At 43.9% G+C, this 26,943-nt stretch overlaps 1 protein-coding gene across 4 annotated transcripts in view; it reads left to right on the plus strand.

Moving 5' to 3' along the window:
* Window positions 1-5,303: 5,303 nt before the first annotated feature.
* LOC106588327 (E3 ubiquitin-protein ligase SMURF2) overlaps window positions 5,304-26,943 on the plus strand; it is a 69,656-nt gene continuing 48,016 nt past the window's right edge. For all 4 annotated transcript variants that reach the window (XM_014177201.2, XM_014177210.2, XM_014177215.2 and 1 more), the window contains exon 1: window positions 5,304-5,734. In XM_014177201.2, coding sequence (XP_014032676.1) covers window positions 5,683-5,734 — 52 coding nt within the window. In that variant the 5' untranslated portion in view covers window positions 5,304-5,682. The remainder of the gene's footprint in view (window positions 5,735-26,943) is intronic.

The following is a 26,943-nucleotide window of genomic DNA, read 5'->3' on the forward strand; positions in this document are numbered from 1 at the left end:
CCCCAGGTGGTAAGGTTAGGTAACAACACATCCGCCACGTTGATCCTCAACATGGGGGCCCCTCAGGGGTGTGTGCTCAGTCCCCTCCTGTACTCCCTGTTCACTCATGACTGCATGGCCAGGCACGACTCCAACACCATCATTAAGTTTGCAGATGACACAACAGTGGTAGGTCTGATCAACAACAAGACAGCCTATAGGGAGGAGGTCAGAGACCTGGTCATGTGGTGCCAGGACAACAACCTCTCCCTCAATGTGATCAAGACAAAGGAGATGATTGTGGACTACAAGAAAAAGAGGACCAAGCACGCCCCCATTCTCATCGACGGGGCTGTAGTGGAGCAGGTTGAGAGCTTCAAGTTCCTTGGTGTCCACATTACCAACAAACTAACATGTTCCAAGCACACCAAGACAGTCGTGAAGCGGGCACGACAAAACCTATTCCCTCTCAGGAGACTGAAAAGACTTGGAATGGGTCCTCAGATCCTCAATAGTTTCTACAGCTGCACCATCGAGAGCATCCTGACTGGTTGCATCACTGCCTGGTATGGCAACTGCTTGGCCTTCGACCGCAAGGCACTACAGAGGGTAGTGTGTATGGCCCAGCATATCAGTGGTGCAAAGCTTCCTGCCATCCAGGACCTCTATACCAGGCGGTGTCAGAGGAAGGCCCTAAAAATTGTCAAAGACTCCAGCCACCCTAGTCATAGACTGTTCTCTCTGCTACCACACGGCAAGCGGTACCTGAGTGCCAAGTCTAGGTCCAAGAGGCTTCTAAACAGCTTCTACCTCCAAGCGATAAGACTCCTGAACATCTAATGAAATGGCTACCCAGACTATTTGCATTGCCCCCCCTCCCCTCTTTTACACCACTACTACTCTCTGTTGTTATCATCTATCTATAGTCACTTTAATAACTGTACCTACATGTACATATTACCTCAATTACCTCGAGTAACTGGTGTCCCCGCACATTGGCTCTGTACCGGTACCCCCCTGTATATAGTCTCGCTATTGTTATTTTACTGCTGCTCTTTAATTACTTGTTACTTTTATTTCTCATTCTTATTCATATTTTTAATTTTTTACAGCAGTTTTGGTTAGGGGCTCGTAAGTAAGCATTTCACTGTAAGGTTTACCCCTGTTGTATTCGGTGCATGTGACTAATACAATTTGATTTGATTTGACCCACCAATCAAATCCAACAGCGCATCTCAGACACACACAAATCACATTTCTCCTTTCCTATAAACTTTTTCAAAATCTAGGCACACCTTCAAATCTTGTCATCAGAAAGTAGTCCTAGGCTACATAATGTTAAACGACCTTTGTTCTAAGATGACAGGTGTCACTCAATCCAGTCTAACGGACCTGTTTAACAAGCATGTAAGGCTACCTCTATTTTGGGGGACCCCTCTCACCCCCTGTCACAGAAGTTCCAGCTGCGTGGCTCCATTGTCATGAAGGCTATAGCTGCCATCAATGGTCTCTTCCTGTAGCTCTCGCCTGTTGCTGGTAGTGCAATGTGTATAGACCTATCTGACTGACCTACAGTCATGTACATATGTTTCTGTATGTGTATATATAAAATATATATTTACTGTATATTTTGTACATGCGTGACTCTATTTTCAAGGCTTTTTAATCTTCCCTTGTCGATGGATATTTACTGTGTGCATGTTTTTTTATGTATGTAAACATATTTCTACAGTACACAAGAATTGCCCTTCGGGGAGAATAAAGATGTATTGAATTTAATTACAGTAGATAGATAAGTGTGTAGTGGCTTCCTTTCCTCTTTACCTTAGCCATTGCCCTAGCCTGAAAGCGGGGTTGCTTCGTACGCATACAGTCCACATTCAAGGTTTCCAAACAGCCAAAACATTAAATGAGATCCAGGGATTTGGTGCAACAAAAAGGTTTATTCTTCTCATATCTAACAAAAAAATTGATTCTCCAATCAACTGAAATCATAGATTAATTGACATGGAAAATACATAATATGACCTGTTTGTATATCTGTATGGTCAAAAGACTATACCGCTCCCACGTTTAGCTAGGACTCCTCCCCCGAAGGCCCAACTTACTGCCTTTATCCTAACACACTTACCACAGTACACTGAATGGCAAGAGGGGGGCCAAAAACTAAGTTAAACTAACAAAAAATGAATACATCTCAATCAGGTAAATATAAATCATAAAGATACGTACCTAATATTTCATCATATACATTTACACAAACGTACATGGAGCTCTGTATGTTCTGTCTTTTATACAAATATGTCCAAATTGGCTCTAACAAAGTGTCTTCCTGTCCCTGCCAAAGGTGTATATGAAAGTCAGTACCCTATCTAGTGATGTGGTTGGTGGTGGCTCTATTCCTGTTTTTAGAGATTGTAGGAGAACATTACTCTTGCAATGTCCTTATAACTGCCTACAATGTCCTTATTTGTGTGTGTGTGTGTGTGTGTGTGTGTGTGTGTGTGTGTGTGTGTGTGTGTGTGTGTGTGTGTGTGTGTGTGTTTTGTGTCCAGCTTCATCCCTCAGTTTACCAAATAAAGTGATACTCAGGCTGTTGATATTACAGATTGTGCCTTTAACTAAATTCAATAAAAGTGTGAGTTTTCTATTAAAGTTCTATTAAAAAGTAAACTATGATATAGCCTGTTGATGTTCATATTGATGCCAAATTTTAAAGGCCCAGTGCAGTCAACATTCTGTTTTTCATGTATTTTATATCATATTGTACAACAGTGTTATTTCCTGATAGTTGCTGGTTGAAAATACAATCTACACAGGACCTTCCAATCAGCAGGTTTGCATAGACGGGAGTTTCAGCTTTCCATGGTGACATCACCATGCAGTAAATTGATTAATAGACCAATAACAAAGAGAGTTCCAAACCTCTGACAGCTAGTTTTCAGTTTTCCCCTCCCCACTCAGACCACTCCCAGACAGTCCTAGCAAAATTCTAGCTTGAGAAATATATTTTTGCTAAAAAGCTAATTTTGTCAATTTTAATGGAAATCTATTAAAGTGGGGTACTTAACTGTTACCCAGACATTTTTTGATATTGATATAAAAACATCTGCATCTGGCCTTTAACCAATATTTTTTTTTTACCAATTTAAAGGATAAATCTGAGATTAAAACTACAACAAAGTGAGCACCCGGCCACTTTTTGGGGAAACAGCTGAGGGATGGGTCCTGAGAAATGCAAACATGCTCAAATTCATGTATTCTTCAAGAACCAATGGCTATGTGTTTGCACAATTGTGCAAACTAAAGAGAAACTAAATAATTCATGTAATCATCATGTTTGATTGAGCATGGACAGAGCGTAGACCCAGACGTTTAACATGATAGTAAAGCTGGGTCAACACACACACACACACACACACACACACACACACACACACACACACACACACGTCAAAGGATAACACAGTTTATGTATTCTGGAACGTCATAGTCTTATTTGGAGGCACAGTTTACATCCCCAGTAAAGGCTTATTTTTCGTGCAATTTTGACCTGGGCAAGAGGGCTCCCTGCGGGTTTATGACCTGACCTGCTGTCTTTGTGTGGGCCAAACTTTCCCTATGCTGTTCATTGAATGTGATATGTTCTGTGATATGGCTTCTAGCTTGTCTCATGCACTTTTGAAAGCAGCCAGTAGATGGCGATATAAACTATTTTGTGTCTAGGAAAAAAGTGGCAATGACATTTTACATTTCTTTATTGTATTTAACTAGGCAAGTCAGTTAGGAACAAATTCTTATTTACAATGATGGCCAACCCCGGCCAAACCCTAACCTGGACGACGCTGGACCAATTGTTCGCCGCCCTATGGGACTTCCAATCAAATCAAATCAAAGTTTATTTGTAACGTGCGCCAAATACAACAGGTGTAGACCTTACAGTGAAATGCTTACTTACAGGCTCTAACCAATAGTGCAAAAAAAGTATTAGGTGAACAATAGGTAAGTAAAGAAAGAAAACAACAGTAAAAAGACAGGCTATATACAGTAGCGAGGCTATAAAAGTAGCGAGGCTACATACAGACACCGGTTAGTCAGGCTGATTGAAGTAGTATGTACATGTAGATATGGTTAAAGTGACTATGCATATATGATAAACAGAGAGTAGCAGTAGCTAAAAGAGGGGTTGGCGGGTGGCGGGACACAATGCAGATAGCCCGGTTAGCCAATGTGCGGGAGCACTGGTTGGTCGGGCCAATTGTGGTAGTATGTACATGAATGTATGGTTAAAGTGACTATGCATATTTGATAAACAGAGAGTAGCAGCAGCGTAAAAAGAGGGGTTGGGGGGGGGGGCACACAATGCAAATAGTCCGGGTAGCCATTTGATTACCTTACCTGTTCAGGAGTCTTATGGCTTTGGGGTAAAAACTATTGAGAAGCCTTTTTGTCCTAGACTTGGCACTCCGGTACCGCTTGCCATGCGGTAGTAGAGAGAACAGTCTATGACTGGGGTGGCTGGGGTCTTTGACAATTTTTAGGGCCTTCCTCTGACACCGCCTGGTGCAGAGGTCTTGGATGGCAGGCAGCCTTGCCCCAATGATGTACTGGGCCGTACGCACTACCCTCTGTAGTGCCTTGGGGTCAGAGGCCGAGCAATTGCCGTACCAGGCAGGTACGTAAATCAACCAGCAATCACGTCCGGTTGTGATACAGCCTGGAATCGAACCAGGGTCTGTAGTGATGCCTCTAGACCGCTGCACCACTCGGGAGCCCCAGACATGTAGACCAGTGGTTCTTTTTGGTTAATGTAGGCCTACCTCCAATCACATTATGTTCTGCCAGAAGTTTACTATTCCCGATTGAGAAACACTGATGCAGACCTCTACATATCAGCCCCCTTCTCTCCAGTTAGGTCTCTCCAGTTAGTGCTGCAGACTTGTGCTATGTTTGGTAATGTAGTGGTTCAAGGGAAACGGACAGAAAGTGGGGTATGTCCACAGTCCTGTGTCATAAACGTCCAGAAAATGCTTTCATGAACACACAAGTGTAGGATCAGTTTACCCTCCACTGGCTCCACAAAACCTATTCATAACCATGAGGACGGTGAAACATAAAACTGACCTTAGATCAGTCTAGTGAGGCAGTCCAGGGACAGAGGCCGTGGTTGTCTACCATATTGATGAACACAACATAAAAACAGTTTAATATGTCCAATAATTTCCTCTCATTTAAATAAACATTGTACATCAATTTAGTGCTTGTGTTTTAACCTTGTGAGTGATGTCACTAGAGGGGAGGGTCACTTTCCAAAAATTGAGACCAGCAAGACATCTCTGCTTGGAAATTTCAGCTACCCCCACTTCAAGCAGAAATGCCACCCCCAGCGGGAGAGGAGCTCACCCTTGGCTTTTGAAGCAGCCTTGGACGTCATATAGCACTGTTTCTTTCGGGAGGAGATCCTGGTTTATTGGAAATTAGCTTTTTATTTTATTTGATTTCAGAGTATGCGCTCGAGACGGTGGTGTATAGCACTAGAGCTGTGCTCATCCGGGCCACTGTGCCGTGACTCCATTCTTCTTCATTCACCGTGAAACTGCCATAGCCATAGGAGTTAAATAGGGATTCATTTCTGTGAAATAGCTAGACACCTGTATTATACATATTTTTGATAACCCACGTCAAGCTGGAAAACAAACGGGCATGTCTAATCAAGGAGTTAGGAGAAATGGCCCAGTGAAACTGCGGTTGACAGGTAAGAATGTAAAACACCCTCGCTGTCTCTAGCTTCACTGGCTTGTTAGCTAATGGCGCTATCAAGCTAACGTTACTAGCTAGCTACAGTAGTTGGCTAGTTTTCTGCGTGAATGTTTACACTTTGTTATCCACAACAACGCGATGTTATATTTACAAACTGATCAAATGTCGTTAGCTACGCTTCGAATAAGCATACTGTTTTCTAACAAGTAATTGTGTCTTTTTTCAGTTTGTAATACTAGCCAACGTTAGTTTACCTACCTAGTCAGTTAGCTAGTTAGCTGACATAGTCGTGATTAACGTTGATTTACCGTTAGCTAAGTTAGCTAGCTAGCGAACTCTCCAATTTAAAACATTTGGGGTCATCACAATGACTGCATTAGTTAATTGTTACAACAGTTTTGTTTGCCCACCCATCGTCACTACTTGCATGGGTTGTCCTATAATCTGAATTACAGTACTACTAAATTCAATTATCAGTGACATTATTATACATAGGTAACGTTAGTTACACATTTGAGTCATTCAGGAGCGAATTCGGGCTAAGTGCCTTGCTCAAGGGCACATCAACATATTTTTCACATAATCAGCGCTGAGATTCGAACTAGCGACCTCTCGGTTACTTGCCCAACGCTATTAACCGCTAGGCTACCTGCCGCCCGAGTGTGCAGAGACTGCCCATAGTAGCCAGAGCTCTGCAGACTGACACCATTACCAAATGTAGTATTGATTTAGACCAGCAACTTGTATGCCTGTTCCAAATAGTTTGCTTTTGTAGCTAATATTTCTAGTGTTTCAAAATGTTCCATCAGTACTTTGATTTGTGTTGGTAATGAACTTTCAGCACCCCTATATAGCCTCAGCTTGTATTGCATTCCCTCCTGTTTTAAGACACTATCCCTTAGGGAAAGGAGCCAGCATGAGCCCCCTTAACTTTCTGTCCTATTCACGGTTTCTTACAACCCAAACATTTGTCTGTTTACTTGAGAAAGCTGTGTTTTGACTGGGGAGAGGAGGCGATAGCATGCCCTGCGTTTCATGTTTTTCCATGATCAGATCAAATTCCTGACCCCTCTATCTCCTGGGACCTGCCAAATTAAATATTTAATCTTGTAATGTACTAGCTGGAAAAAAGCACTGAGTGAACAAGAGTTCCTCGCGGTCCGGCAAGAGTTGTTTGGAATATTCCATTACTTTGAAAGTGTTTACCATACAGACCTAATTGCGTAATACCAAGGTAATCACTTGTTACTAACAAAGTAGCCTGTAATGTTACCTCTGTCCATACAAATGCTATCTTCATTGTAGAAAAACAAGTACTTAGTGTGACATTTTTAAAAGGCTGTACATTTATATTTTGCCCAAGTCCTCTATGATGCAGTTAGCCAAGGCTATTCTTCAATAATGAGGCGTCATGCAATAATAATACAAAACAAATCTTGATTAGTGCAGTGAAGGCCTGGGTCTCTTTTGTAATTTTTTTTTCCATATGTGAAATGGTTTTAAATGGGCTGCTGCAGTAGTCTTCACTCGGAATCCCAGGAATGTGAAACGGAGAGGAAACGTGAGTCTCCAGATCTTAGGAACATCCTCTGTCTCGTTCACGCCATAGAGGAGGGCAAGAACGCTTCAAACCACTGCTCCTTTCAAACTGAGGAACACCACCACACATTTTAATGTTGCACATTTTTTGCGTGTGTGTGTGTCGTAGACGGGCCTCTCCACCCCGATCTGTCTGTCTGCTCTGTGGTCTCACTGAATGCTCGCTTGTCATTTAGGATAGGGAAAGGGATGGCTTGCAGACAGTAGAGCTCGATCAGTAGAGTTTTCTGGGTTACTCTTAAGCACTTATAGCTTCCTTGGGTCTATTGACTCTATTCAGACCTGAGCCGCCATTATTGTCTAATCGTAATGTAATTGTCAATAAACTACTGTGTCTGCTACTAGCAGTCTGGGAGACGCCTGAAGGTATTCTCAGGCCATTTGTCTGTGCGTTTGCCATTTAGAGGCCACATTCAAACTGTCAGTAGTTGCAGCTTTGCCTTGCAATTTATTTGCCATTTCCTCTCGTCTCAGATGCAATTTCGCTCAAGGAATAGCTAGAGCTAATCAAGGCCTAGCGGTTAGGCCGCATTCCACAGACATCTAAGATCAGTGCTAGTCTGTGAGGGGAGACGCCGGGGTGTTTTCCTGCACTGTTTTCCACCAGCCACAGTCTTTGGCACCCGACTGCTGGTCACAGATCAGGATTGATGGATTATTTAGTGTGACCCGGTCCTGTTGTTTGCTCACTGGGCTTTTTCCTTCACTCGCTGTCTGATGAAGTCACCTGCCGTTTTGAACGGAATGCCGTTGCCAAGCAGTAAATGGGGAACAGTCTGGCGCTAAGCCGCTACTCCCAACACTACCGGGAGGTGACAATTGCTGCTGTTCGCACCGCTAGCGAACAGCCTGCTGCTGTGAGCTAACTACTAAATGGCTAGCTATTCCAACTCCATTTGCTCCTTCGCCTCCAGTTGGCACCGTGAGCATGTAGTGCCAGCCTGGAAGAATTGTTTCAGATCTCTCTTATGCAGCACAGTCTGTAATCACACCGGGTGCATCTCAGCTGTCATAAGTGGCTTTTTCTCACCATCTAGGCCTCTTCCTAATGCACCGATATGACACAAATTTACTGGTGAAAGCTATTAGCCTAGACTACTTAGTAGGCATCTAATATACAGTTGAAGTCGGAAGTTTACATACACGTTAGCCAAATACATTTATACTCAGTTTAGCACAGTTCCAGACATTTAATCCTAGTAAAAATTCCCTGTCTCAGGTCAGTTAGGATCACCACTTTATTTAAAAAATGTGAAATCTCAGAATAATAGAGTGATTTATTTCAGCTTTTATTTCTTTCATTACATTCTCAGTGGGTCAGAAGTTTACATACACTCAATTAGTATTTGGAAGACCCATTTGCGACCAAGCTTTAACTTCCTGACTGATGTCTTGAGATGTTGCTTCAACATATCCACATCATTTTCCTTTCCTCATGATGCCATCTATTTTGTGAAGTGCACCAGTCCCTCCTGCAGCAAAACACCCCCACAACATGATGCTACCACCCCGTGCTTCACGGTTGGGATGGTGTTCTTCGGCTTGCAAGCATCCCTCTTTTTCCTCCAAACATAACGATGGTCATTATGGCCAAACAGTTCTATTTTTGTTTCATCAGACCAGAGGACGTTTCTCCAAAAAGTATGATCTTTGTCCCCATGTGCAGTTGCAAACCGTAGTCTGGCTTTTTTTATGGCGGTTTTGGAGCTGTGGCTTCTTTCTTGCTGAGCGGCCTTTCAGGTTATGTCGATGTAGGACTCGTTTTACTGTGGATATAGATACTTTTGTACCCGTTTCCTCCAGCATCTTCACAAGGTTCTTTTCTGTTGTTCTGGGATTGATTTGCACTTTTCGCACCAAAGTACGTTCATCTCTAGGAGACAGAACGTGTCTCCTTCCTGAGCGGTATGATGGCTGCGTGGTCCCATGCTGTTTATACATGCGTACTATTGTTTGTACAGATGAACGTGGTACCTTCAGGCGTTTGGAACTTGCTCCCAAGGATGAACCAGACTTGTGGAGGTCTTGGATGATTTCTTTTGATTTTCCCATGATGTTAAGGAAAGAGGCACTGAGTTTGAAGGTAGGCTTTGAAATACATCCACAGGTACACCTCCTATTGACTCAAATGATGTCAATTAGCCTATCAGAAGCTTTTAAAGCCATTACATAATTTTCTAGAATTTTCCAAGCTGTTTAAAGGCACAGTCAACTTAGTGTATGTAAACTTCTGACCCATTGGATTTGTGATACAGTGAATTATAAGTGAAATAATCTGTCTGTAAACAATTGTTGGAAAAATGACTTGTGTCATGCACAAAGTAGGTGTCCTAACCGACTTGCCAAAACTATAGTTTAAGAAGAAATTTGTGGAGTGGTTGAAAAAAAGAGTTTTATTGACTCCAACGTAAGTGTATGTAAACTTCTGACTTCATCTGTATTACATGAATCTACCCCATGACTAAAGGTCAGTGCAGACGAGGAAGCCACTTTAGACTGTTGAGTCTCTCTCTAGCATTTTGGGAAGTGGGCCTGGAGGAGCTGAGTAAGAGCGAGTGGGGAAAAGCCAGGAAGCTGGCGATTTTAAGATAAAGGCCCCGCCTCCGTCCTTCCTAGGCCGATCATTAGCCGGTGGGGGGAGAGAGCGAGAGAATGCATTTTTGGAAAGTTAGCAGAGGCCACTGTCTCAGCATTCACTCAGTCAGCGGTCAGAAAATAAAGTTTGTGTGTGTGTGTGTCCTCAAAGGGAACACACACACTCTCCACAGGATGTATTGTCAGCACCGAGCTAAATTAGGAGCCCTGTTGACTCCTGCCCCTAAAATGAAGGAAATGTATTTGATTGTGTTTTGTGAAGGGTAACCAACATCTGGTAAAAGGTACGCCAACAAGACAATTTTAAATGGCGTTGGGAGCTGGTTTTACTGCCCTCAGCGCTGTCCTGTCCCACCCTCCGTCCTAGCAGGATTAAGTTAATGCTGGTTTACACAGTCTAGCAGGCTGGGCCAGATGTTTTGAATGAAAGCAGATTAGAGGCATTTGTTTGCTGTTAATCTAAATCGACACAGTGAGAAGAGGCCATGCCCGTGTGTTATTGTTGTCACTTGGTGTTGGCTAGTTGTATACCGCCGCGTGAAACCCATTCTCCCGGGTCAAACTAGATCCTACGTGCAAGGCGAAGGCCGCTGCAAATACGTAGCAGCCATATTGATTCGCAAAAACATTTTAAGATAAGGCAGCACGGCATCCGTCCAGACAGAGGCTTAATTTGGCCACGCGGCTCTCTCCACCCACCCGGCTCTGCAGAGCAGTCTGACCCATTTTAAGGCACAATCAATAGGCGTTTGTCAGAAATCCATTGCAGCAATCTCTTCTAAGTTTCTGTGTTGGAATGAAAATGCTTCTCAGTGTTGCCTTGCCTCTCCAGCTGAATATCAATGGGACGAGAGTCAGATGAATTGGCTCTATTACGTACGGTTCACTGCCTTGAAATGTGGGGTTTGATGCCTTTCTGTAAGTCACAAGGGTCCTAGTACGTATTGTAAACCAGCCTACATGCTCCTTTCCATACTGCATACAGTTGGCTTTATTTTTCTGTCTCTCCTCTCTCTGTTCTTTTTCATGTTACTTCTATGGGCTGTCACTCAGTTTTCTGTACGTCAGGACAACGTTCCCCCTATGACAACCCTTCTGTGTGAGAAGTGTCTAGCGGAGGAGGGATGGCGTGTATGTGTGTCTGCGCAAACATTTCACACTCATTGTAGCCTACTGAAGCGAAGCAGCCCATCTGGGATGGCCTGCCGTGTCTGTTCCTCTCTGGTTTTTCCTACCCGAGTCTTTCCTCAGTCGAGGTTGTCTTTTCATGTTGCCTCTGTCTGCTTCATACATGCATTATGCTCCCATTCAAGCTGCGAGAGACACAGAGGAATGGAGAATCGGTAAGGTTTAGTAGAGAATGACCTGAAGGCTCCTGTCAAAAGCTCAGTCATCGTCAATCTCGACTGTTTTAATGTAATCATCAAATGACTCACTCACTATTATGCCTATATGATATTGTAGAGCATGTATCCTCCTAGCTGCAGTGATTGTCAACCCAGGATCTAGACTCCGGATGTCTATGTCAGGGTGTAAAACATATGGCTGGTGGGGGGGGGGGGGGGTTTGAGTAAAAAAGTAATAAATTGTGGGGGAAAAAATGTTGGGGGGGGAAATGAACTCAATATACTTTCAAGTGACTAAAACCAACTCAAAACTGTGCAGAAATGATAATCAACCTATTTTCAAACAGTTTCTTGACTGTCCAGCTCGCTAACAATCAGTAGACAGTCAGGGAGCATTGAAAATGACCAAAACAATGTGGAGAGGACAATTATTTTGCCGGCAAGGAAATATAACCACTTTTCAGTGCAACCCTCCTGAACTCGTTCAAGACGGACTGTGGCCCCCTGGGGGGGAAAATGTGTTTGATGCCCCTGCTCTAGTTTATCAGTAACCCCAGGAATGTCAGTCAGAGTAGTAGTGTGGTGGAGACCAGAGCTAGTCTTTCTAACCTGTGAATGAATGGCCCCTTTGGGAGTGGTATATAGTGAGCAGGTCTGTTTGAGTGTGTGGGCTATGGTCAGTTAGCAGTAACTTAGGAGGTCTTGTGTCATCTGCGTTGAATAGACCCCTGTCTGAACGGTGTAGTCTATAGCCGAATTGTGTAGTCTGTGTGCATGGCCCTTGTAATCGGCCATTTAGTAGACGCTGTTATCCAAAGCGACTTAGTCATGCATGCATACGTTTTTCATATGGGTGGTCCCGGGAATCGAACCCACTTCCCTGGTGTTACAAGCACCATGTGACTGAGCTAAATGTGGAAAAAGTGAATGGGTCTGAATACTTAACGAATGCACTGTCTACCACTGGCAGAGTTTTCTACCGCTGGCACCAACTGAGCTACAAAGGACCAAGAGCAGTTAGCGATGTGTGTTGGCTGTGGTCAGTAAGCGGCTGTGTAAGGAGTCCTGTGTCATCTGCATTAAAGTCTGAATAGTGCAGTGTAGTCTGTAGCCTTATAGTGTAGTCTGTGTGCAAGGCCCTTGTCTGAGCCAGAGCTTTTTTTCTCAGTGATCTGTAGATGGATGGAAAGAGAGAGGGCTTGTGTTGCGTCCAGGTGCTGCTATGCACATCCAGACTTCCTCGGCTCTGTTTAGTCTGCCCCGGCCACTCTCACACCACTCTAGATGACTGGGCTCCGACGCAGAGCTGCCCCAGGAGGCCCCCCCCACTCCACTCTTCACTCCAGATGACCGGGCTCCACGGCAGAGCTGCCCCCTCTTACATGGAAACCTTCATATCCTGTCTCTATCTGGCAGTATGCCTACGCTGCCTGTCTGCTTTATATATGTTGCTCTGTGAGCCGACAAAAAGAGCAAATGATAACCCAGAGCAATAATAATGATTTAATGGGTTGGTTATCTTCATTACTAGTTGTTGTACGTACAGTCATTGGCTTTATTGTGTCTTAATTGTCTGGTCAGGGGTCGTGTTACAGTTTTAAAAATCTGCGTTTTCAAAACAGACCTTCCAAAAATCTGTTTTAAACAATTCCCCTTGCGTTTTATATTGAAAGTCAGGTGTTTTTTTTAAACATTTTAATTTGTGACAATTCGTCTGATGCTGAGAAGAAATTACAATAAGAAGCATTTTATCTGTATTTACAAAATGCAGCAAGATACTTCTTATATGTGTGTGTATATTTATTTTTTTCGTGAATTCTGCATTAGCGCGAGACCACATGTCTGGTGGGGTTTAATGCATGCTGCCTGGCTGGCACTGGCAGTTAGGCTAATCTGTGGCGTGCTTTGGTTAGACATTTGTTCGAATTATGCACTTCAGGGAATTCACTTACCAATAACAGATAAGAGGGTTTTGTCTGAAATCCTTTACGACTTTGCAGATGTTAAAATTCCTTGACGGTGCTCACGTTATTCGTAAGTCTAATCATCACGAGTCCTCTAGACAGTTCCACTTTAGTCTTCCCGTCTCTTAGCTGATGGGGTCTGACTGTTTTTATCTGCCTAATGGATTTGTAATCTACAGCTGTCTGACTGGACCGTTTGGAAATTGGCACATCACTGGCAATTGGGCAGTTGATTGCTTTTTTGCCAAACTGTGTTTTCTGGATAGAAGATGACGTGTCTTGTTCACAGTTCAGTTAGCCGCTCTGGTTTGACATTTTTCAGTGGGGAATTGAAAGGCTCTGAAGGAGCGTCAACGTGGTGTAGTCGTGTGTGTGTGTGTGTGTGTGTGTGTACACGCATACGTTTATCCGCGGTTCACCTGGCCAGACAAGACAGGGAGGGAGGTTGGGTAGACTAAATGTATTTTTGTCATGTTGATACCACACAAAAAATACTTAGATTTTTCTCAGAGCAAGCAGGTGTAGGCGGTTTAGACAGAGGTACATAGATTTAGGACCCTTTGAGGAAGCTGTTTCCTTTAGCAATGGTTCTCCATTCAACTTCCCTTAGATTTTTCAGTTTAACAGATGAAGCGTTTCAGTCGTTAAAAGGGAGTGATTGTCTAAACGTCTGCTGAATGTTTTGCCATGTCGTTGGAAAATGTAGTCTAGCCTAATGTGGCTGTTTTTAAACCAAGGTTGTGTCTGAAATGGCAACCTATTCCCTACATAGTGCACTTATTTTGACCATGGCCCATAGGACTAGAAAGGCGATAGGTTGCCATTTGGGACGCATACCAAGCATCTGTAAAACTACCTGCACCTTCAACCTCTCTGGTGCTGAGTTTCTACTCATTTTGATGATTCATGCAAGTTCTGCGCTGTGCACTCTTCGAATTATGGCTTAAGAATTCTGGCAGACACCAAACTTCGGTCTAGACAACAAGCAAATAATGTTATTGTTATTATAGCCCTGAATCCTAGGATTTAAGAATAACCCCCAGAAGTGGGGGATTGGTACGGTCTCACAAGGTCCTGTGTTTTTTTTGTTGTTGATTCTGGCATGTCTCATATTGCGGGCGGGGAACGGAGCACCATGCTGTTTGTGGCTAACTCAGTTTCATTCTCTTGGTTTTCATGCTGCGAGGGAGCCCCGGTATGGTGTGTAAGATTATGGCTTGTGTTTCATTGATACATTTGTTTTCAGTTTACACAGACATACAGTGCATTCGGAAAGTATTCAGACCGCTTGACTTTTTCCACATTTTGTTACGTTACAGCCCTATTCTGAAATGGAATAAAAAAATTTTTTTCCCTCAATCTACACACAATACTCAATTTGAAAGCAAAAACCGTAAAAAAAAAAAATAACCATTTGCAAATGTTTTACAAATAAACTGAAATATCACATTTACATAAGTATTCAGACCCTTTACTCAGTTCTTTGTTTTAGCACCTTTGGCAACGATTACAGCCTCCATTCTTCTTGTGTATGGCGCTACAAGCTTGGCACATCCTGTATTTGGGGAGTTTCTCCCATGCTTCTCTGCAGATCCTCTCAAGCTCTGTCAGGTTGGATGGGGAGCATCGCTGCACAGCTATTTTCAGGTCTCTCCAGAGAAGTTTGATCGGGTTCAGCTCTGGCTCGGCCACTCAAAGACTCCCGAAGCCACTCCTGCATTGTCTTGGCTGTTTGCTTAGGGTCGTTGTCCTGTTGGAAGGTGAACCTTCGCCCCAGTCTGAGGTCCTTAGTGCTCTGGAGCAGGTTTTCATCAAGGATCTCTCAGTACTTTGCTCCGTTCATCATCCCTTAATCCTGACTAGCCTCCTAGTCCCTGCCGCTGAAAAACATCCCCACAGCATGATGCTGCTACCACCGTGCTTCACCGTAGAGATGGTGCAGGGTTTCTTCCAGACGTGACACTTGGCATTCAGGCCAAAGAGTTCAATCTTGGTTTCATCAGACCAGAGAATCTTGTTTCTCATGGTCTGAGTCCTTTAGGTGCTTTTTGTAAAGTCCAAGTGGGCTGTCATTTGGCTTTTACGGAGGAGTGGCTTCCGTCTGGCCACTCTACCATAAAGGCCTGATTAGTGGAGAGCTGCAGAGATGGTTGTACTTTCAGGAATATTCTTCATTTCCACAGAGGAACTCTGGAGCTCTGTCAGTGATCATTGGGTTATTTTCAAGGCCCTTCTCCCCCGATTTCTCAGTTTGGCCAGGCGGCCAGTTGAAGGAAGAGTCTTAGTGGTTCCAAACTTCTTCCATTTAAGAATGATGGAGGCCACTGTGTTCTTGAGGACCTTCAATGCTGCAGAAATGTTTTGGTACCCTTCCCCAAATCTGTACCTCGATTCTATCCTGTCTCGGAGTTCTAGGAACAATTCCTTCAACCTCATGGCTTGGTTTTTGCTCTGACATGCACTGTCAACTGTGGGACTTTATATAGACAGGTGTGACTTTCCAAATCATGTCCAAACAATTACATTTATCACCGGTGAAGTCAAATCAAGTTGTAGAAACATCACAAGGGTGATCAATGGAAACCGGATGCACCTGAGCTCAGTTTCGAGTCTCATAGCAAAGTGTCTGAATACTTAATTACATGAGGTATTTCTGTTTTTTTATTTTTTTAATACATTTGCAAACGTTTCTAAACCTGTTTTTGCTTTATAGTGTGTAGATTGAGGAATATTTTTATTTTAATACATTTAGAATAAGGTTGTAACGTAACAACGTTTGGAAAAAGGTCAAGGGATGAATACTTTCCGACTGCACAAGTATAGAGTGGACGCATTTGTGTGGAACACTGCTCTGCAGAGAGAAGTCTGCTGTCAGCAAGTAGGGGATTTGCACGTGATTTAGCCCAAGATGGATGCTCTTGATATTCGATAGGGTTTTGATTATATGATTTAAAGCATCATTTGAACCAAGGCTGGCCCATGAAGTCTCAAGGAAATGTAATTGTGCCTTGGTCTCAATAATGCAGATATTCTGTTACAGAATATTGTCTCACAGTTGGTTTCTTATTCAAAGTTAAAAACATTGGCCTAGATCTTTTGCCAGGCTCTTTCCAAGGCATCATTCAACCCTCTTAATCATGGTTGCCGTGGCTGGTTCTCAGATCGACATTCTCACCATATTGAAACGGACTCCCCTATTGGTCCAACTGACAATAGCACCTGCTCACCGAACCAGAAGCAGTCCGATGTTCATTCTCCTTCAACTAAGGTTTCATAAGGGCGAAGCCCAGGTTTGGCAAGCAGAAGAGCAGCACAGCATGCATCAAGTTTGGTTGAAGTGTCTGGTGCTTCAGGGCCCACCAGCTACAAAGCACTTTTTACAGTGGTAGATCACGGTTGGTTAAATCCTCTCTTCGTCCAGGTCTGCACAAAGGAGAGCAAGAGGAAGCTTTATCTGTTATTCAAATTATACTTGAACTTTGTGGCATTCGTGTGCTTTAGAGTAGGACAGTGGAAAGAGTGCACACCTCATGACTTGCATAACAATATTATGGGTGGGAGTGGAGGCCGGGAGGAGAGTTTGAGGTGGGCTTAAAGACCACACTCAATATGCAAATACATTCATCTTTCTAAAAGTGAATTCTTGGGCTTATGTCTTAGTGTACGCTAATATCATCTGGAAGAAGAACCACCTTAGTGTGTCTTAGAATATTAAAAAAGCATATAGTATCTTGCTGTGCATTCGCCCAAATGTATCTCAATACATGTGGTCACAATGTCAAGATGCAGCCAAGTCAGTTTGCAGGTGCTGATGCTGCTTCACTTTGAGCTATTTTTACCCTCAGACCTCAGTGCCCTGTAAGATGACAAGCGATACTGTATCCTGTCTCTCTCTCTCTCTCTCTGCTGTTTGCGATCGCTCGCCGGATCTGGCCCAGACGGCGTACAGACACCGCTGCCGGCGGCTTCTCTCCTCAGTCTCTCTTCCTGTCTCAACCCCGCGCACCGCCGCCACCGCAACACAACAGATACCTAGCCGCCGCGACCTAGCATGGCTTCTTAGACAGAACTGTTGATGAAGCTGACGTCATTCGTGAAAAGGTGTAAGAGTTGTGGCCAACTTGCCAAGCGAAGGTTCTGCTGCTTCTAAGAACTGCTGGTGACATGACATGAGAGACCGTCATTGATAACATCTTTGCATGAAGGTGTTGGAACAGTGTAGCTTCAGTAAAGCTTCAAATGTCGCTCAACTTATCTGACTAGCCGTTTTGGGTATTCAAGCACAGAGAGGGTTTCTTGAGGATATGTAGAGCCTATGTATACTAGAGAGAGTGCATTGGCTGTCCTCTGTGAATTGACTTTCCCAGTCATTCTATGGTCCGGTTGTTGGATGTAGCAGACAGGGCGTGACTCTGGGGGGGAGGGGTGGGTCTCCAAACCCTTGAGGAAGTGGTGAAATTGAGGCTGTCCAACACTCACTGTTTCTGTTTGGCGGTTGTGTCTCACTGTCCACCAAATCAAATGTATTTGTCACATGCGCCGAATACAACAGGTAACAGGTCACCTTACAGTGAAATGCTTACCACCACACCACTGCGTGTCTGTTATGCCACTCAGCAGCATGTCTAGCTACTGTACTTTCCCCCCTCTCTTCCAGTTTCCTCTCCTGCTCTAATGACATCCCTCTTTTCCTTTTTCTTCCTTTCACCACGTAGCGCTGTACTTCTGTGGGATCTTTTGGTTTTCTCGCTGAGATGCCTGGCTTTCTTCTCTCCGTAACAGTCAATATCAGGGGTCCCCATTTCCTTCAATGTTGTAATTCTAGTTAGCATTTCAGCTACTGTCCCTCAGTTAGACTAGGTGGCCTCCATTACGAGAGCTTCGCATGCAGTATCGTTCCTTCAGTGGAGAGCACAGCATGTTAATGCATGGCACCGATAGACCTGACGAGTACAATACAGAAGCACAGACGATTTACCTGAAACACGATCACACTGTTTGAACTGATTCAAGCTCTCATGACCACAACAGCCCTGGACTCCAGTGAAAGTCTGCCAAGCTTAGCCCAATATTTATGTGTACACGGAGACTATCAGGAACTGCAGCCTGTGTAACCTTTCTCTCTCTCGGGGAATTACACAGACGGCTGGAGAACATGACAGTCTGTGCTGTCTTTCTGTGTCTCTCTCTGTGTGTCTCGCTCTTTCTGTGTGTGTCGCTCGCTCTGTGTGTATGTGTGTCGCTCGCTCTGTCTGTCTCGTTCGCTCCGTCTGGCTCTCTTCTCTCTCTTTCTCCACCCATCTTAACGTTGATGATGATGACGGATGTCAGACGAGAGTGGGCTCTCATCCGTACTAGAAGCGCAAAGTGCTGTAACACCCTCCCACCAGTTCCACTGCCATATTGTCAAGGGGGGGAGGTATGCATCATGTGAGCTGGTGGCGAGAATCTGTTCCCCTCCATAGTGTGCCAGTCTGCCCGAGCATCCGTCCATGCGGCCCATAACCCCCACACGTTATCGTTAGCGTGAATGACGAGCTAGATGTGATGTCACTACCAGTGCACTTCCTCTCAGGCGAAAGTTGTCTCTCGTCTAGCACTCTCACGGCTCCCGCTCCCCCATTCTCTCTTCTCGTCTCTGTTTGCTATAGAGAGAGACTTGATATGTGTCCCTAAAATTCCCCGGAAGCCAGATAACTAACTCTCGTCTTGCACTCTCGCTGCTCACCCGTACCCCTTATCTCGTCTCAGCTCAATCTACTATATAGGCTTACTTGATACAGAATGTGTCCACAGATTCCTCCCCAGCCACATTTTCACAAATGTATTTATTAACACACTAGGTCCCCTTAACAGAGCTCCCTCTTCAGTGCTCTCCCTCCAACCCCAAAGTGGCTCATCCCTGTCGTAGGGGTTTTGAATTGAAATACTGGCACATCCATTTCCCAGGGCTAGGCCTCCTCTTCTTTCTTCCTCTTCCCACGTTCCCGGGGCAGATCTGCAGCGCCAGATGGGAAATGATTCATCGTCTCTGTATGGGCCGCTGTGTGTGCGTGTGTGAGTGTGTGTGTGTGTGTGTGTGCAAGTGCATTTGCGTATGGGCCTGTGTGTGTGCACGCCTGGGGATTGATGAAAAGTCAGACTGTTTGGTTTGGAAAGGCCCAAACGAGATGAAATGTATGTAAGCCAACATGTAACGCGACCAACGCTATTCCCAAACCTCCCTCCTTTCCTCCCCAGCCGCTCCTGCTTTAGGGATTATGTTGATATCACGGGAAAAATGGGAAGTCAAGTGGATGCGTACAGGGAGAACTACGGCGTCTGTACATACAACACGTATGGTGCTCTTACAGACTGCAAACGTGCACAGTAGGACCGACACCCACACACATCCACTCTCTTCCTGTCCAGTCCCAGCCTCTGACACCGTTCCAGGTCAAGGAAGAATAGCAGAGTTGGTCGAACCTTGAGTCATGTATCTCTGAGGCTCTCCCTCACAGCTTCAGCCGGGCAGAGCCTCAACCAGAGAGGCCCCCGCAGGAAATGACTTTGTCATTGGTCACAGGTAGAGCAGCATTCCAAAGAGCGTCATATCCTATTCGTTTTTAGACAAAACCACAAAGCGCTCTGGCACGTGATTTGATATGGTTCATCTAGCCTAACCAGAAAATGTATCATTGAACAGCCGAAGCATGAAACCTTAATTTGGAAAGTACAAATGATAGAGCTCTAATTTAGCGTCTATTATTTTACCTGATAACAACCATCAGCTAGCATACTTCTCCTACTGAGTGTATTCTGTAATACTCTGTATTTACACTAGCCTAGCTCACTCACCTCCCTCTCTCCTCTGCTCTCCCAATGAACAAACCCTCCCCCCCCTGCCGTCCTCCCGTTTGTCAGGCAGCGTGCCAGCTTGTTGTGAGCGGCGGCGCTGCTCTGTGTTCCACTCCAGATTCCAGATTAGCGTCTGGGCGCTGATGAGGGGCGTGTCAGCTGGAGCAGCTCTGGAGCAGGGAGCCATGGTTGAGGCGGGGCTATTTTAACAGATGACATAATTGGCATCCTGAGCATTCGTAGAGCTGGGAGGCTCTACGAGGGAGTCATGGCGGGCCAAATGAAGTGTGCTGTAGATTAGAACTCTGGTTTGATGTCCTCCGCATCAGTTTGTATGTGTCTAGACGGCCCGGGTCGTTCTAGCTTCTGTGTCAGTTTACTACCCTAAACTTCATACGTACATGCCTGTATGTCTAGGAGTGCGGTGGGATTGGGTAGGTTTCTCCACTGAAAGCCGACAGGCTAGGGAGGGAGCCGTGGTGGAGGGGAAGAGGAAGCCTTTTGTTTGTACTGGAACAATGCTGTGAATGAGACAGTGTGGGGCTGAAACAGGAGCCCAAACAGGACAGAGGTGACTGATGGGCGTCTACAGGCCTGTCGGTAATGAGGTTTGCAACGTGGGTGGTGTGTTGGGGGAAGAGTCTTGTTCGACAGCAAAGCATGGCCTGGGTCATAACACAGAGCCCATTGCAGGGAGGTGGGTGAGGTGTGTCTCTCTCTCGGCAGCTGCATACACGCACTCCTTTTCTCCCTTGTTTTCACACACCCCCGCTTCCTCAAAAGCAGCCCGTTCTTCCCCCTTCCCAGTAGTTTTCCATCCCAGCCCACTTTGACCACAGTGTGTGAAAGACTATGACAGTGTCACCAAAGCTCTCCAGACTAGAAGTCTAGAACATTCCGGTTATCCTATCCCAATCCATTGGAGGTCAATAGCTGAACTAACGTTGGATCAGTGTTCTGCTGTCTCATTAGGCTAATATACAGTTGAGTTGACAGGGTAATGTCTGACTGTATAGATGGCTGTAAAGATTTCACATACAGTGCCTTCAGAAAGTATTCATACGCCTTGATTTATTCCACATTATGTTGTTACAGCCTGAATTGATGAAATCATTCTCTCACCCATCTACAATGACAAAATGAAAACATGTTTTTAGAAATGTGTGTAAATGATTGAAAAATACATTCAGAAATATCTAATTTACATAAGTATTCACAACCCTGATTCAGTACTTTGCCGAAGCATCTTTGGCATCGATTACAGCTGTAAGTCTCTAAGAGCTTTCCACACCTGGATTGTGCAACATTTACCCATTTTTTCTTTTCAAAATTTTTCAAGCTTTGTTAAATTGTTTTTTTCATCATTGCTAGTGCCATAGACTTTCAAGTAGATTCAAGTCAAAACTGTAACTTGGTCACTCGAACATTCGCTGTCCACTTGGTAAGCAACTCCAGTGTAGATTTGGCCTCGTTTTAGGTTATTGTCCTGCTGAAAGGTGAATTAATCTCCCAGTGTCTGGTGGAAAGCAGACTGAACCAGGTTTTCCTCTAGGTTTTGACCTGTGCTTAGCTCCATTCCGTTTATTTTTATGCTGGAAAAACTCCACAGTTCTTAACGACTACAAGCATGTCCATATCATGATGCAGCCACCACTATGCTTAAAAATATGGAGTGTGTTACTCAGTAATGTGTTATGTATTGGATTTGCCCCAAACAACACTTGTATTCAGGACAAAGTGAATAGCTTATTTTATTTTTGTTTGTTAATCCGTTTTCACCCCAATTTTGTGGTATCCAATTGGTAGTTAGTCTTGTCTCATCTAGTGCGCGATGGGACAAGGACATCCCTGCCGGCCATACCCTCCCCTAACCCGGACTACGCTGGGCCAATTGTGTGCCGCCCAATGGGTATCCCGGTCGTGGCCGGCTACGACAGAGCCTGGACTCGAACCCAGAATCTCCAGTGGCACAGCTAGAACTGTGATGCAGTGCCTTAGACCACTGCACCACTCGGCAGGCCTCTGCCACTTTTTTTGCAGTATTACTTTAGTGCCTTGTTGCAAACAGGATGCATGTTTTGGAATATTTTTTATTCTGTGCAGGCTTCCTTTTCATTCTGTCAATTAGGTTAGTATTGTGGAGTAACTACAATGTTGTTGATCCATCCTCAGGATAAACCTATCACAGTCATTAAACTCTTTAACTGTTTTAAAGTCACCATTGGCCTCATGGTGAAATCCCTGAGCGGTTTCCTTCCTCTCCAGCAACTGAGCTAGGAAGGACGCCTGTATATTTGTTGTGACTTGGTGTATTGATATACCATCCAAAGTGTAATTAATAACTTCATGCTCAAAGGGATATTCAGTGTCTGCTTTGACATTTTATTTTACCCATCTACAGTACCTGCAGGTGCCCTTCTTCGCAATACATTGGAAAACCTCCTTGGTCTTAGGTTGAATCTGTGTTTGAAATTCACTGCTCGAATGAGGGGACCTTACAATTATCTGTATGTGTCAGGTACAGAGATGAGGTAGTCATTCAAAAATCATGTAAAACACTATTATTGCACACAGTGAGTCCATGCAACTTATTATTAGACTTGTTAAGCACATTTTTCCTACTGAACGTATTTAGGCTTGCCATAACAAAGGGGTTAATTCAAGACATTTCAGCTTTTCATTAAAACATAATTCCACTGGCATTGTGTGTAGGCCAGTGACGACAAATCTCAATTTTAATTAATTTTAAATTCGGGCTGTATGTGGAAAGTCAAGGGGGGTGAATACTTTCTGAAGGCATTTTATGCCTTAAGTCATATCTAACTTGACACCTCAGTGAGCAGTGTTTTTTTTTTTAAAAATTTTTTTTAGCGCAACGCCATAAAATCATGCCATAAAATGCCGATATCATGCACTTCGTGTTACATTTTAATCTCTTCCTCCTCTGGTTATTACTGTTGGTTGGTTCCTGCTTGCAGGGGGGAGCTGGGTCTCTGTGACTCTGAGGACATTGAACCATTTTGTTTGTTCTGCGGGCCTGCAGCGTCTGGTTGCACTGCAACCGTCTGTCTCCAAGAGAACTCTATTTATGAATAAAATAACATTCTAATGTAATTTGATTTGTTACTTTGCCTTTTAAGTTCGGCTAGCCTAGATCTTACAGCACTTAGCCTAGCTTATAGGCTATTCATATTGCTGCCAATTGCTGCAATGTTTCATGCTATAAAATCGCTAAATCCGCGCTCCAAAGTAGAAGACTTCCTTGTAAACAGCTTCTTAGCCGTAGTGTATTGACCGTGCTAATATTTACTACCGCCATAACATTTATAGAAGCAAATGTGCGAATTTATTTAATTTAGCATGGCAGTAGAGAGAACTGAGGGACGGAAATGCAAGTTTGCGTTTCACGTGTGAAACAATGTGTTGACAGTCTATTTAATTTTTCCACCATTTTTTTTTTGTGGGTAGATCAGCTTTAATATTGCAGATTGTGGCTTCATCAATGCAATCCTTTGCATCATCTCTAATCCACTGTTTTTTTACTGTGTGTGTGAATTTCGATCCTTCGTTAATGCGTTTGAGCCAATCAGATGTTGTGACAACTAGAGGTGGTATACAGAAGAAAGCCCTATTTGGTAAAAGACCAAGTCCATATTAAAGAAGGAAAGAAATTCCACAAATTAACTTTTAACCAGGCACACCTGTTAATTGAAATGTATTCCAGGTGACTACCTCATGAAGCTGGTTGAGAGAATGACAAGTGTGCAACGCTGTCATCAAGGCAAAGGGTGGCTACTTCAAAGAATCTCAAATATAAAATATATTTTGATTTATTTAACACTTTTTGAGTTACTACATGATTCCATATGTGTATTTCATAGTTTTGATGTCTTCACTATTATTCTACAATGTAGTAAAAAATAAAAACCCTTGAATGAGTAGGTGTGTCCAAACTTACTGTAGATTTTCCAACTGTGCTGTTTCACAAAAGTTCTATACCTATATACATTTTTACGGTCACAGTATATTTTACGTTGTCTTGTTATGTTTAGTCCCTCCCTTCAGCACCCCTCCCATCTATCTATGAACACCATCCAGTTTTGGTTTCTATTTGCCATATATCTTTCAACTGTGCTGTGATGTTTCACAAAAGTTCTGAACCTTTCTGTTCTGATTAGTTTCTACCGTAATTTCCGGACTATTAAGCGCACCTGAATATAAACCGCAAATCCCCCGCTGAGCCCTCTTCAACACGCAGCAGTCCAGCCTTTTGAAATCCGTTGATGATAGTGGATTTTTTGACAATGCTCCACGCTGTCAGGACCCACAAATTGGAAAGCGGGAGAAATCCATATATTAGCCGCGTCATTGTTTAAGCCGCGAAGTTCAAAGCGTGGGAAAAAAGTTGCGGCTTATAGTCCGGAATTTACGGTAGATACCATTTTTTTCGAAGAGTATTATTATATTATTGATCGGTTGACTATGACTTTTCTAATCACCCAGCAGTGCTATTTGCAGGGTTAGCTCCAGATAAATTTGCAGGGTTAGCTCCAGATAAATTTGCTATTTCTTTTCAGCCATTCCTGAACCTGCGATCAAAAACAAGCTAGATATGTACAGTACCAAAACAAATGTTCTAATGATTGTCTTCGCAGCAAAATCTGCAGAGCTGGAATGGTTGTATCCCCCATATATATAACATTTTATTGGCTGCAAGAATTTTGTATAATTGAAATTGAAAAACTAAGTTGACAGTTTCTTACACAATATAATTTTCTTTGGTAGTTTGAAAAGACAATCCTCTAAAAGCTTCCCTAAAACGCGTTCTACTTGTCCATCCAGATGCAAACTGTCAATATGGTGCCAGTTTCTCTCAATGTCAGCCCTCTATGGACAAACACTGTATGGGATTACGTTTGACAGTGTCTAGTCACACCTAGAGCTAGAGAATGTAAAATGGCAAAGCCAATAGGCCTACTTCAACTGGACTGAAATTGATACCTGTCAATGATCTATTGTGGGGTGGCAGGTAGCCTAGTGGTTAGAGAGTTGGGCCAGTAACTGAAAGGTTGCTAGATCGAATCCCCGAGCTGACAAGGTAAAAATCTGTCGTTCTGCCCCTGAACAAGGCAGTTAACCCACTGTTCCTAGGTGTCATTGTAAATAAGAATTTGTTCTTAACTGACTTGCCTAGTTAGATAAAGGTACAAAAATTGCCTACAAGCAGAGTTTTGTTAGCATGAATAATTTAGAAATCATGCATTAGGCGTAAAAATAACTTGTGTGTTGCTCCTGAACCGGATGATGGGATTTAAGAATGCTGACTGCAGGGATGAAGTCACTTCAATACAATAAGCATTCCTTTCATGGTTTGAGGCTCTACTATCTAAGCATTGCTCTACCAACAATAAGGCATCTTTGGAGGCTGATCGGCCCTTTTGCCTACACTCGCTTCACTGCAATCCCTTCTCAGCCCGCCAGCAATTGTATTCTAACGTGAACAAATGGACCATAAAATGGCCTAGTTGACTGTGGGAGACTTGCCCAGTCACGCAATCTCCACCAGCTACCTACCAGGCAGCCAACAAACCTTTGACTCAGCCCGGTATGGTTGACTCAGCCCGGTATGGTTTCGTCATACCGTAATCACAATTTTAAGAGGCCTGGGGTGATTATCCCAATTTCATCATGTTGAACAACACAGATGTCCTACAAGGCTATTTGAACATTATTCCATTGTGCAGTGTGGATGTGTCCTTTTTTTTTTCTTGAGTAGGCTTATTGCAACATATGGTCCCCACTCGACTTCACAAAGCTTATAGTGAGGTACACTGTCAGCAAAGAGACAGAGGGAGAATTTCTGTCCTGTGTCTGCCAGAGGGACTATTTATTTATTTTTTGTGTTCAGGAAAAACTCCTGGCTCTATAATGACCCTTAGCCCTGTATGAGGGGTAAATGTCCACATCCACAATGGCCATTGTTTCAGACGGTGAGATCAATGCCCTTGGCTACTTCAATACTCTGAGTCAGTAGTCGGGTGACGGGCTGCCTGCAGTGACGTGGCCCTCAGGTATAACTCCTCAGGGAGACACAATGGAGGGGAGAGGACCTCTTAGTTGACCTCTGTGGTGGATGTTGATGACTCAGTGTCTGGACAATGCATTGAGTGGCCACTGTCTCTTGCCACCTCACCCTCAGTTGGAAGATAAAGTTGTTAACCTTCTCTTTACTGGTTTGGCTAGGAGGTAGGCCTAGTCAAACATGTGCAAACGTTATGGTGGTTGAACATATGGTTTGGGATTCTTGAACATGAAGCATGTGCAATATTTTTCTTTAGGCCATGATTTATTCATCCATTCGTAGGCCAAGTTCTTGTAAAGCTATGATACATGATCTTAGCTACTAGTACCTATTTAGGCCTAAAGTGCAGAAAAGGAGTAGATACATTTAAGCACACACAGGAGCAGTAAAGACTGAAAGCCGATTTATGGTCCGGCATCTGCAGTGGCCGTACAGCATTTACAGTGATGCAGCCTCCGCAGAAGTCAGAGCATTCATACTTATTGAGATTCTTTGAGCAGAGCGGAGTGTGACATACGCATCCAACACATTTGGTCTGCATCACTTGTAGTGATTCAGGACTAATCTCCGTAGCCAGCCAAGACCTTACTTCTTCTGAGACGCTGGAGTCGGTTTCCCAGTGCTTGACATAGCTCAGCCAATATAGCGTGAAGTAAAAAGGCGGTTCCATTTTTTCCCCACCTGCATCTCCACTTTAACCCTTAATATTTTTTTTGCCCCGCAACTGCCTCCTCTTGTGGCAGGCATCCCCTTCCATAGATGCGGTAACACACACTGTCAA

Source organism: Salmo salar, chromosome ssa02 (genome assembly GCF_905237065.1).
Source record: "Salmo salar chromosome ssa02, Ssal_v3.1, whole genome shotgun sequence".
Taxonomy (NCBI): Eukaryota; Metazoa; Chordata; class Actinopteri; order Salmoniformes; family Salmonidae; genus Salmo; species Salmo salar.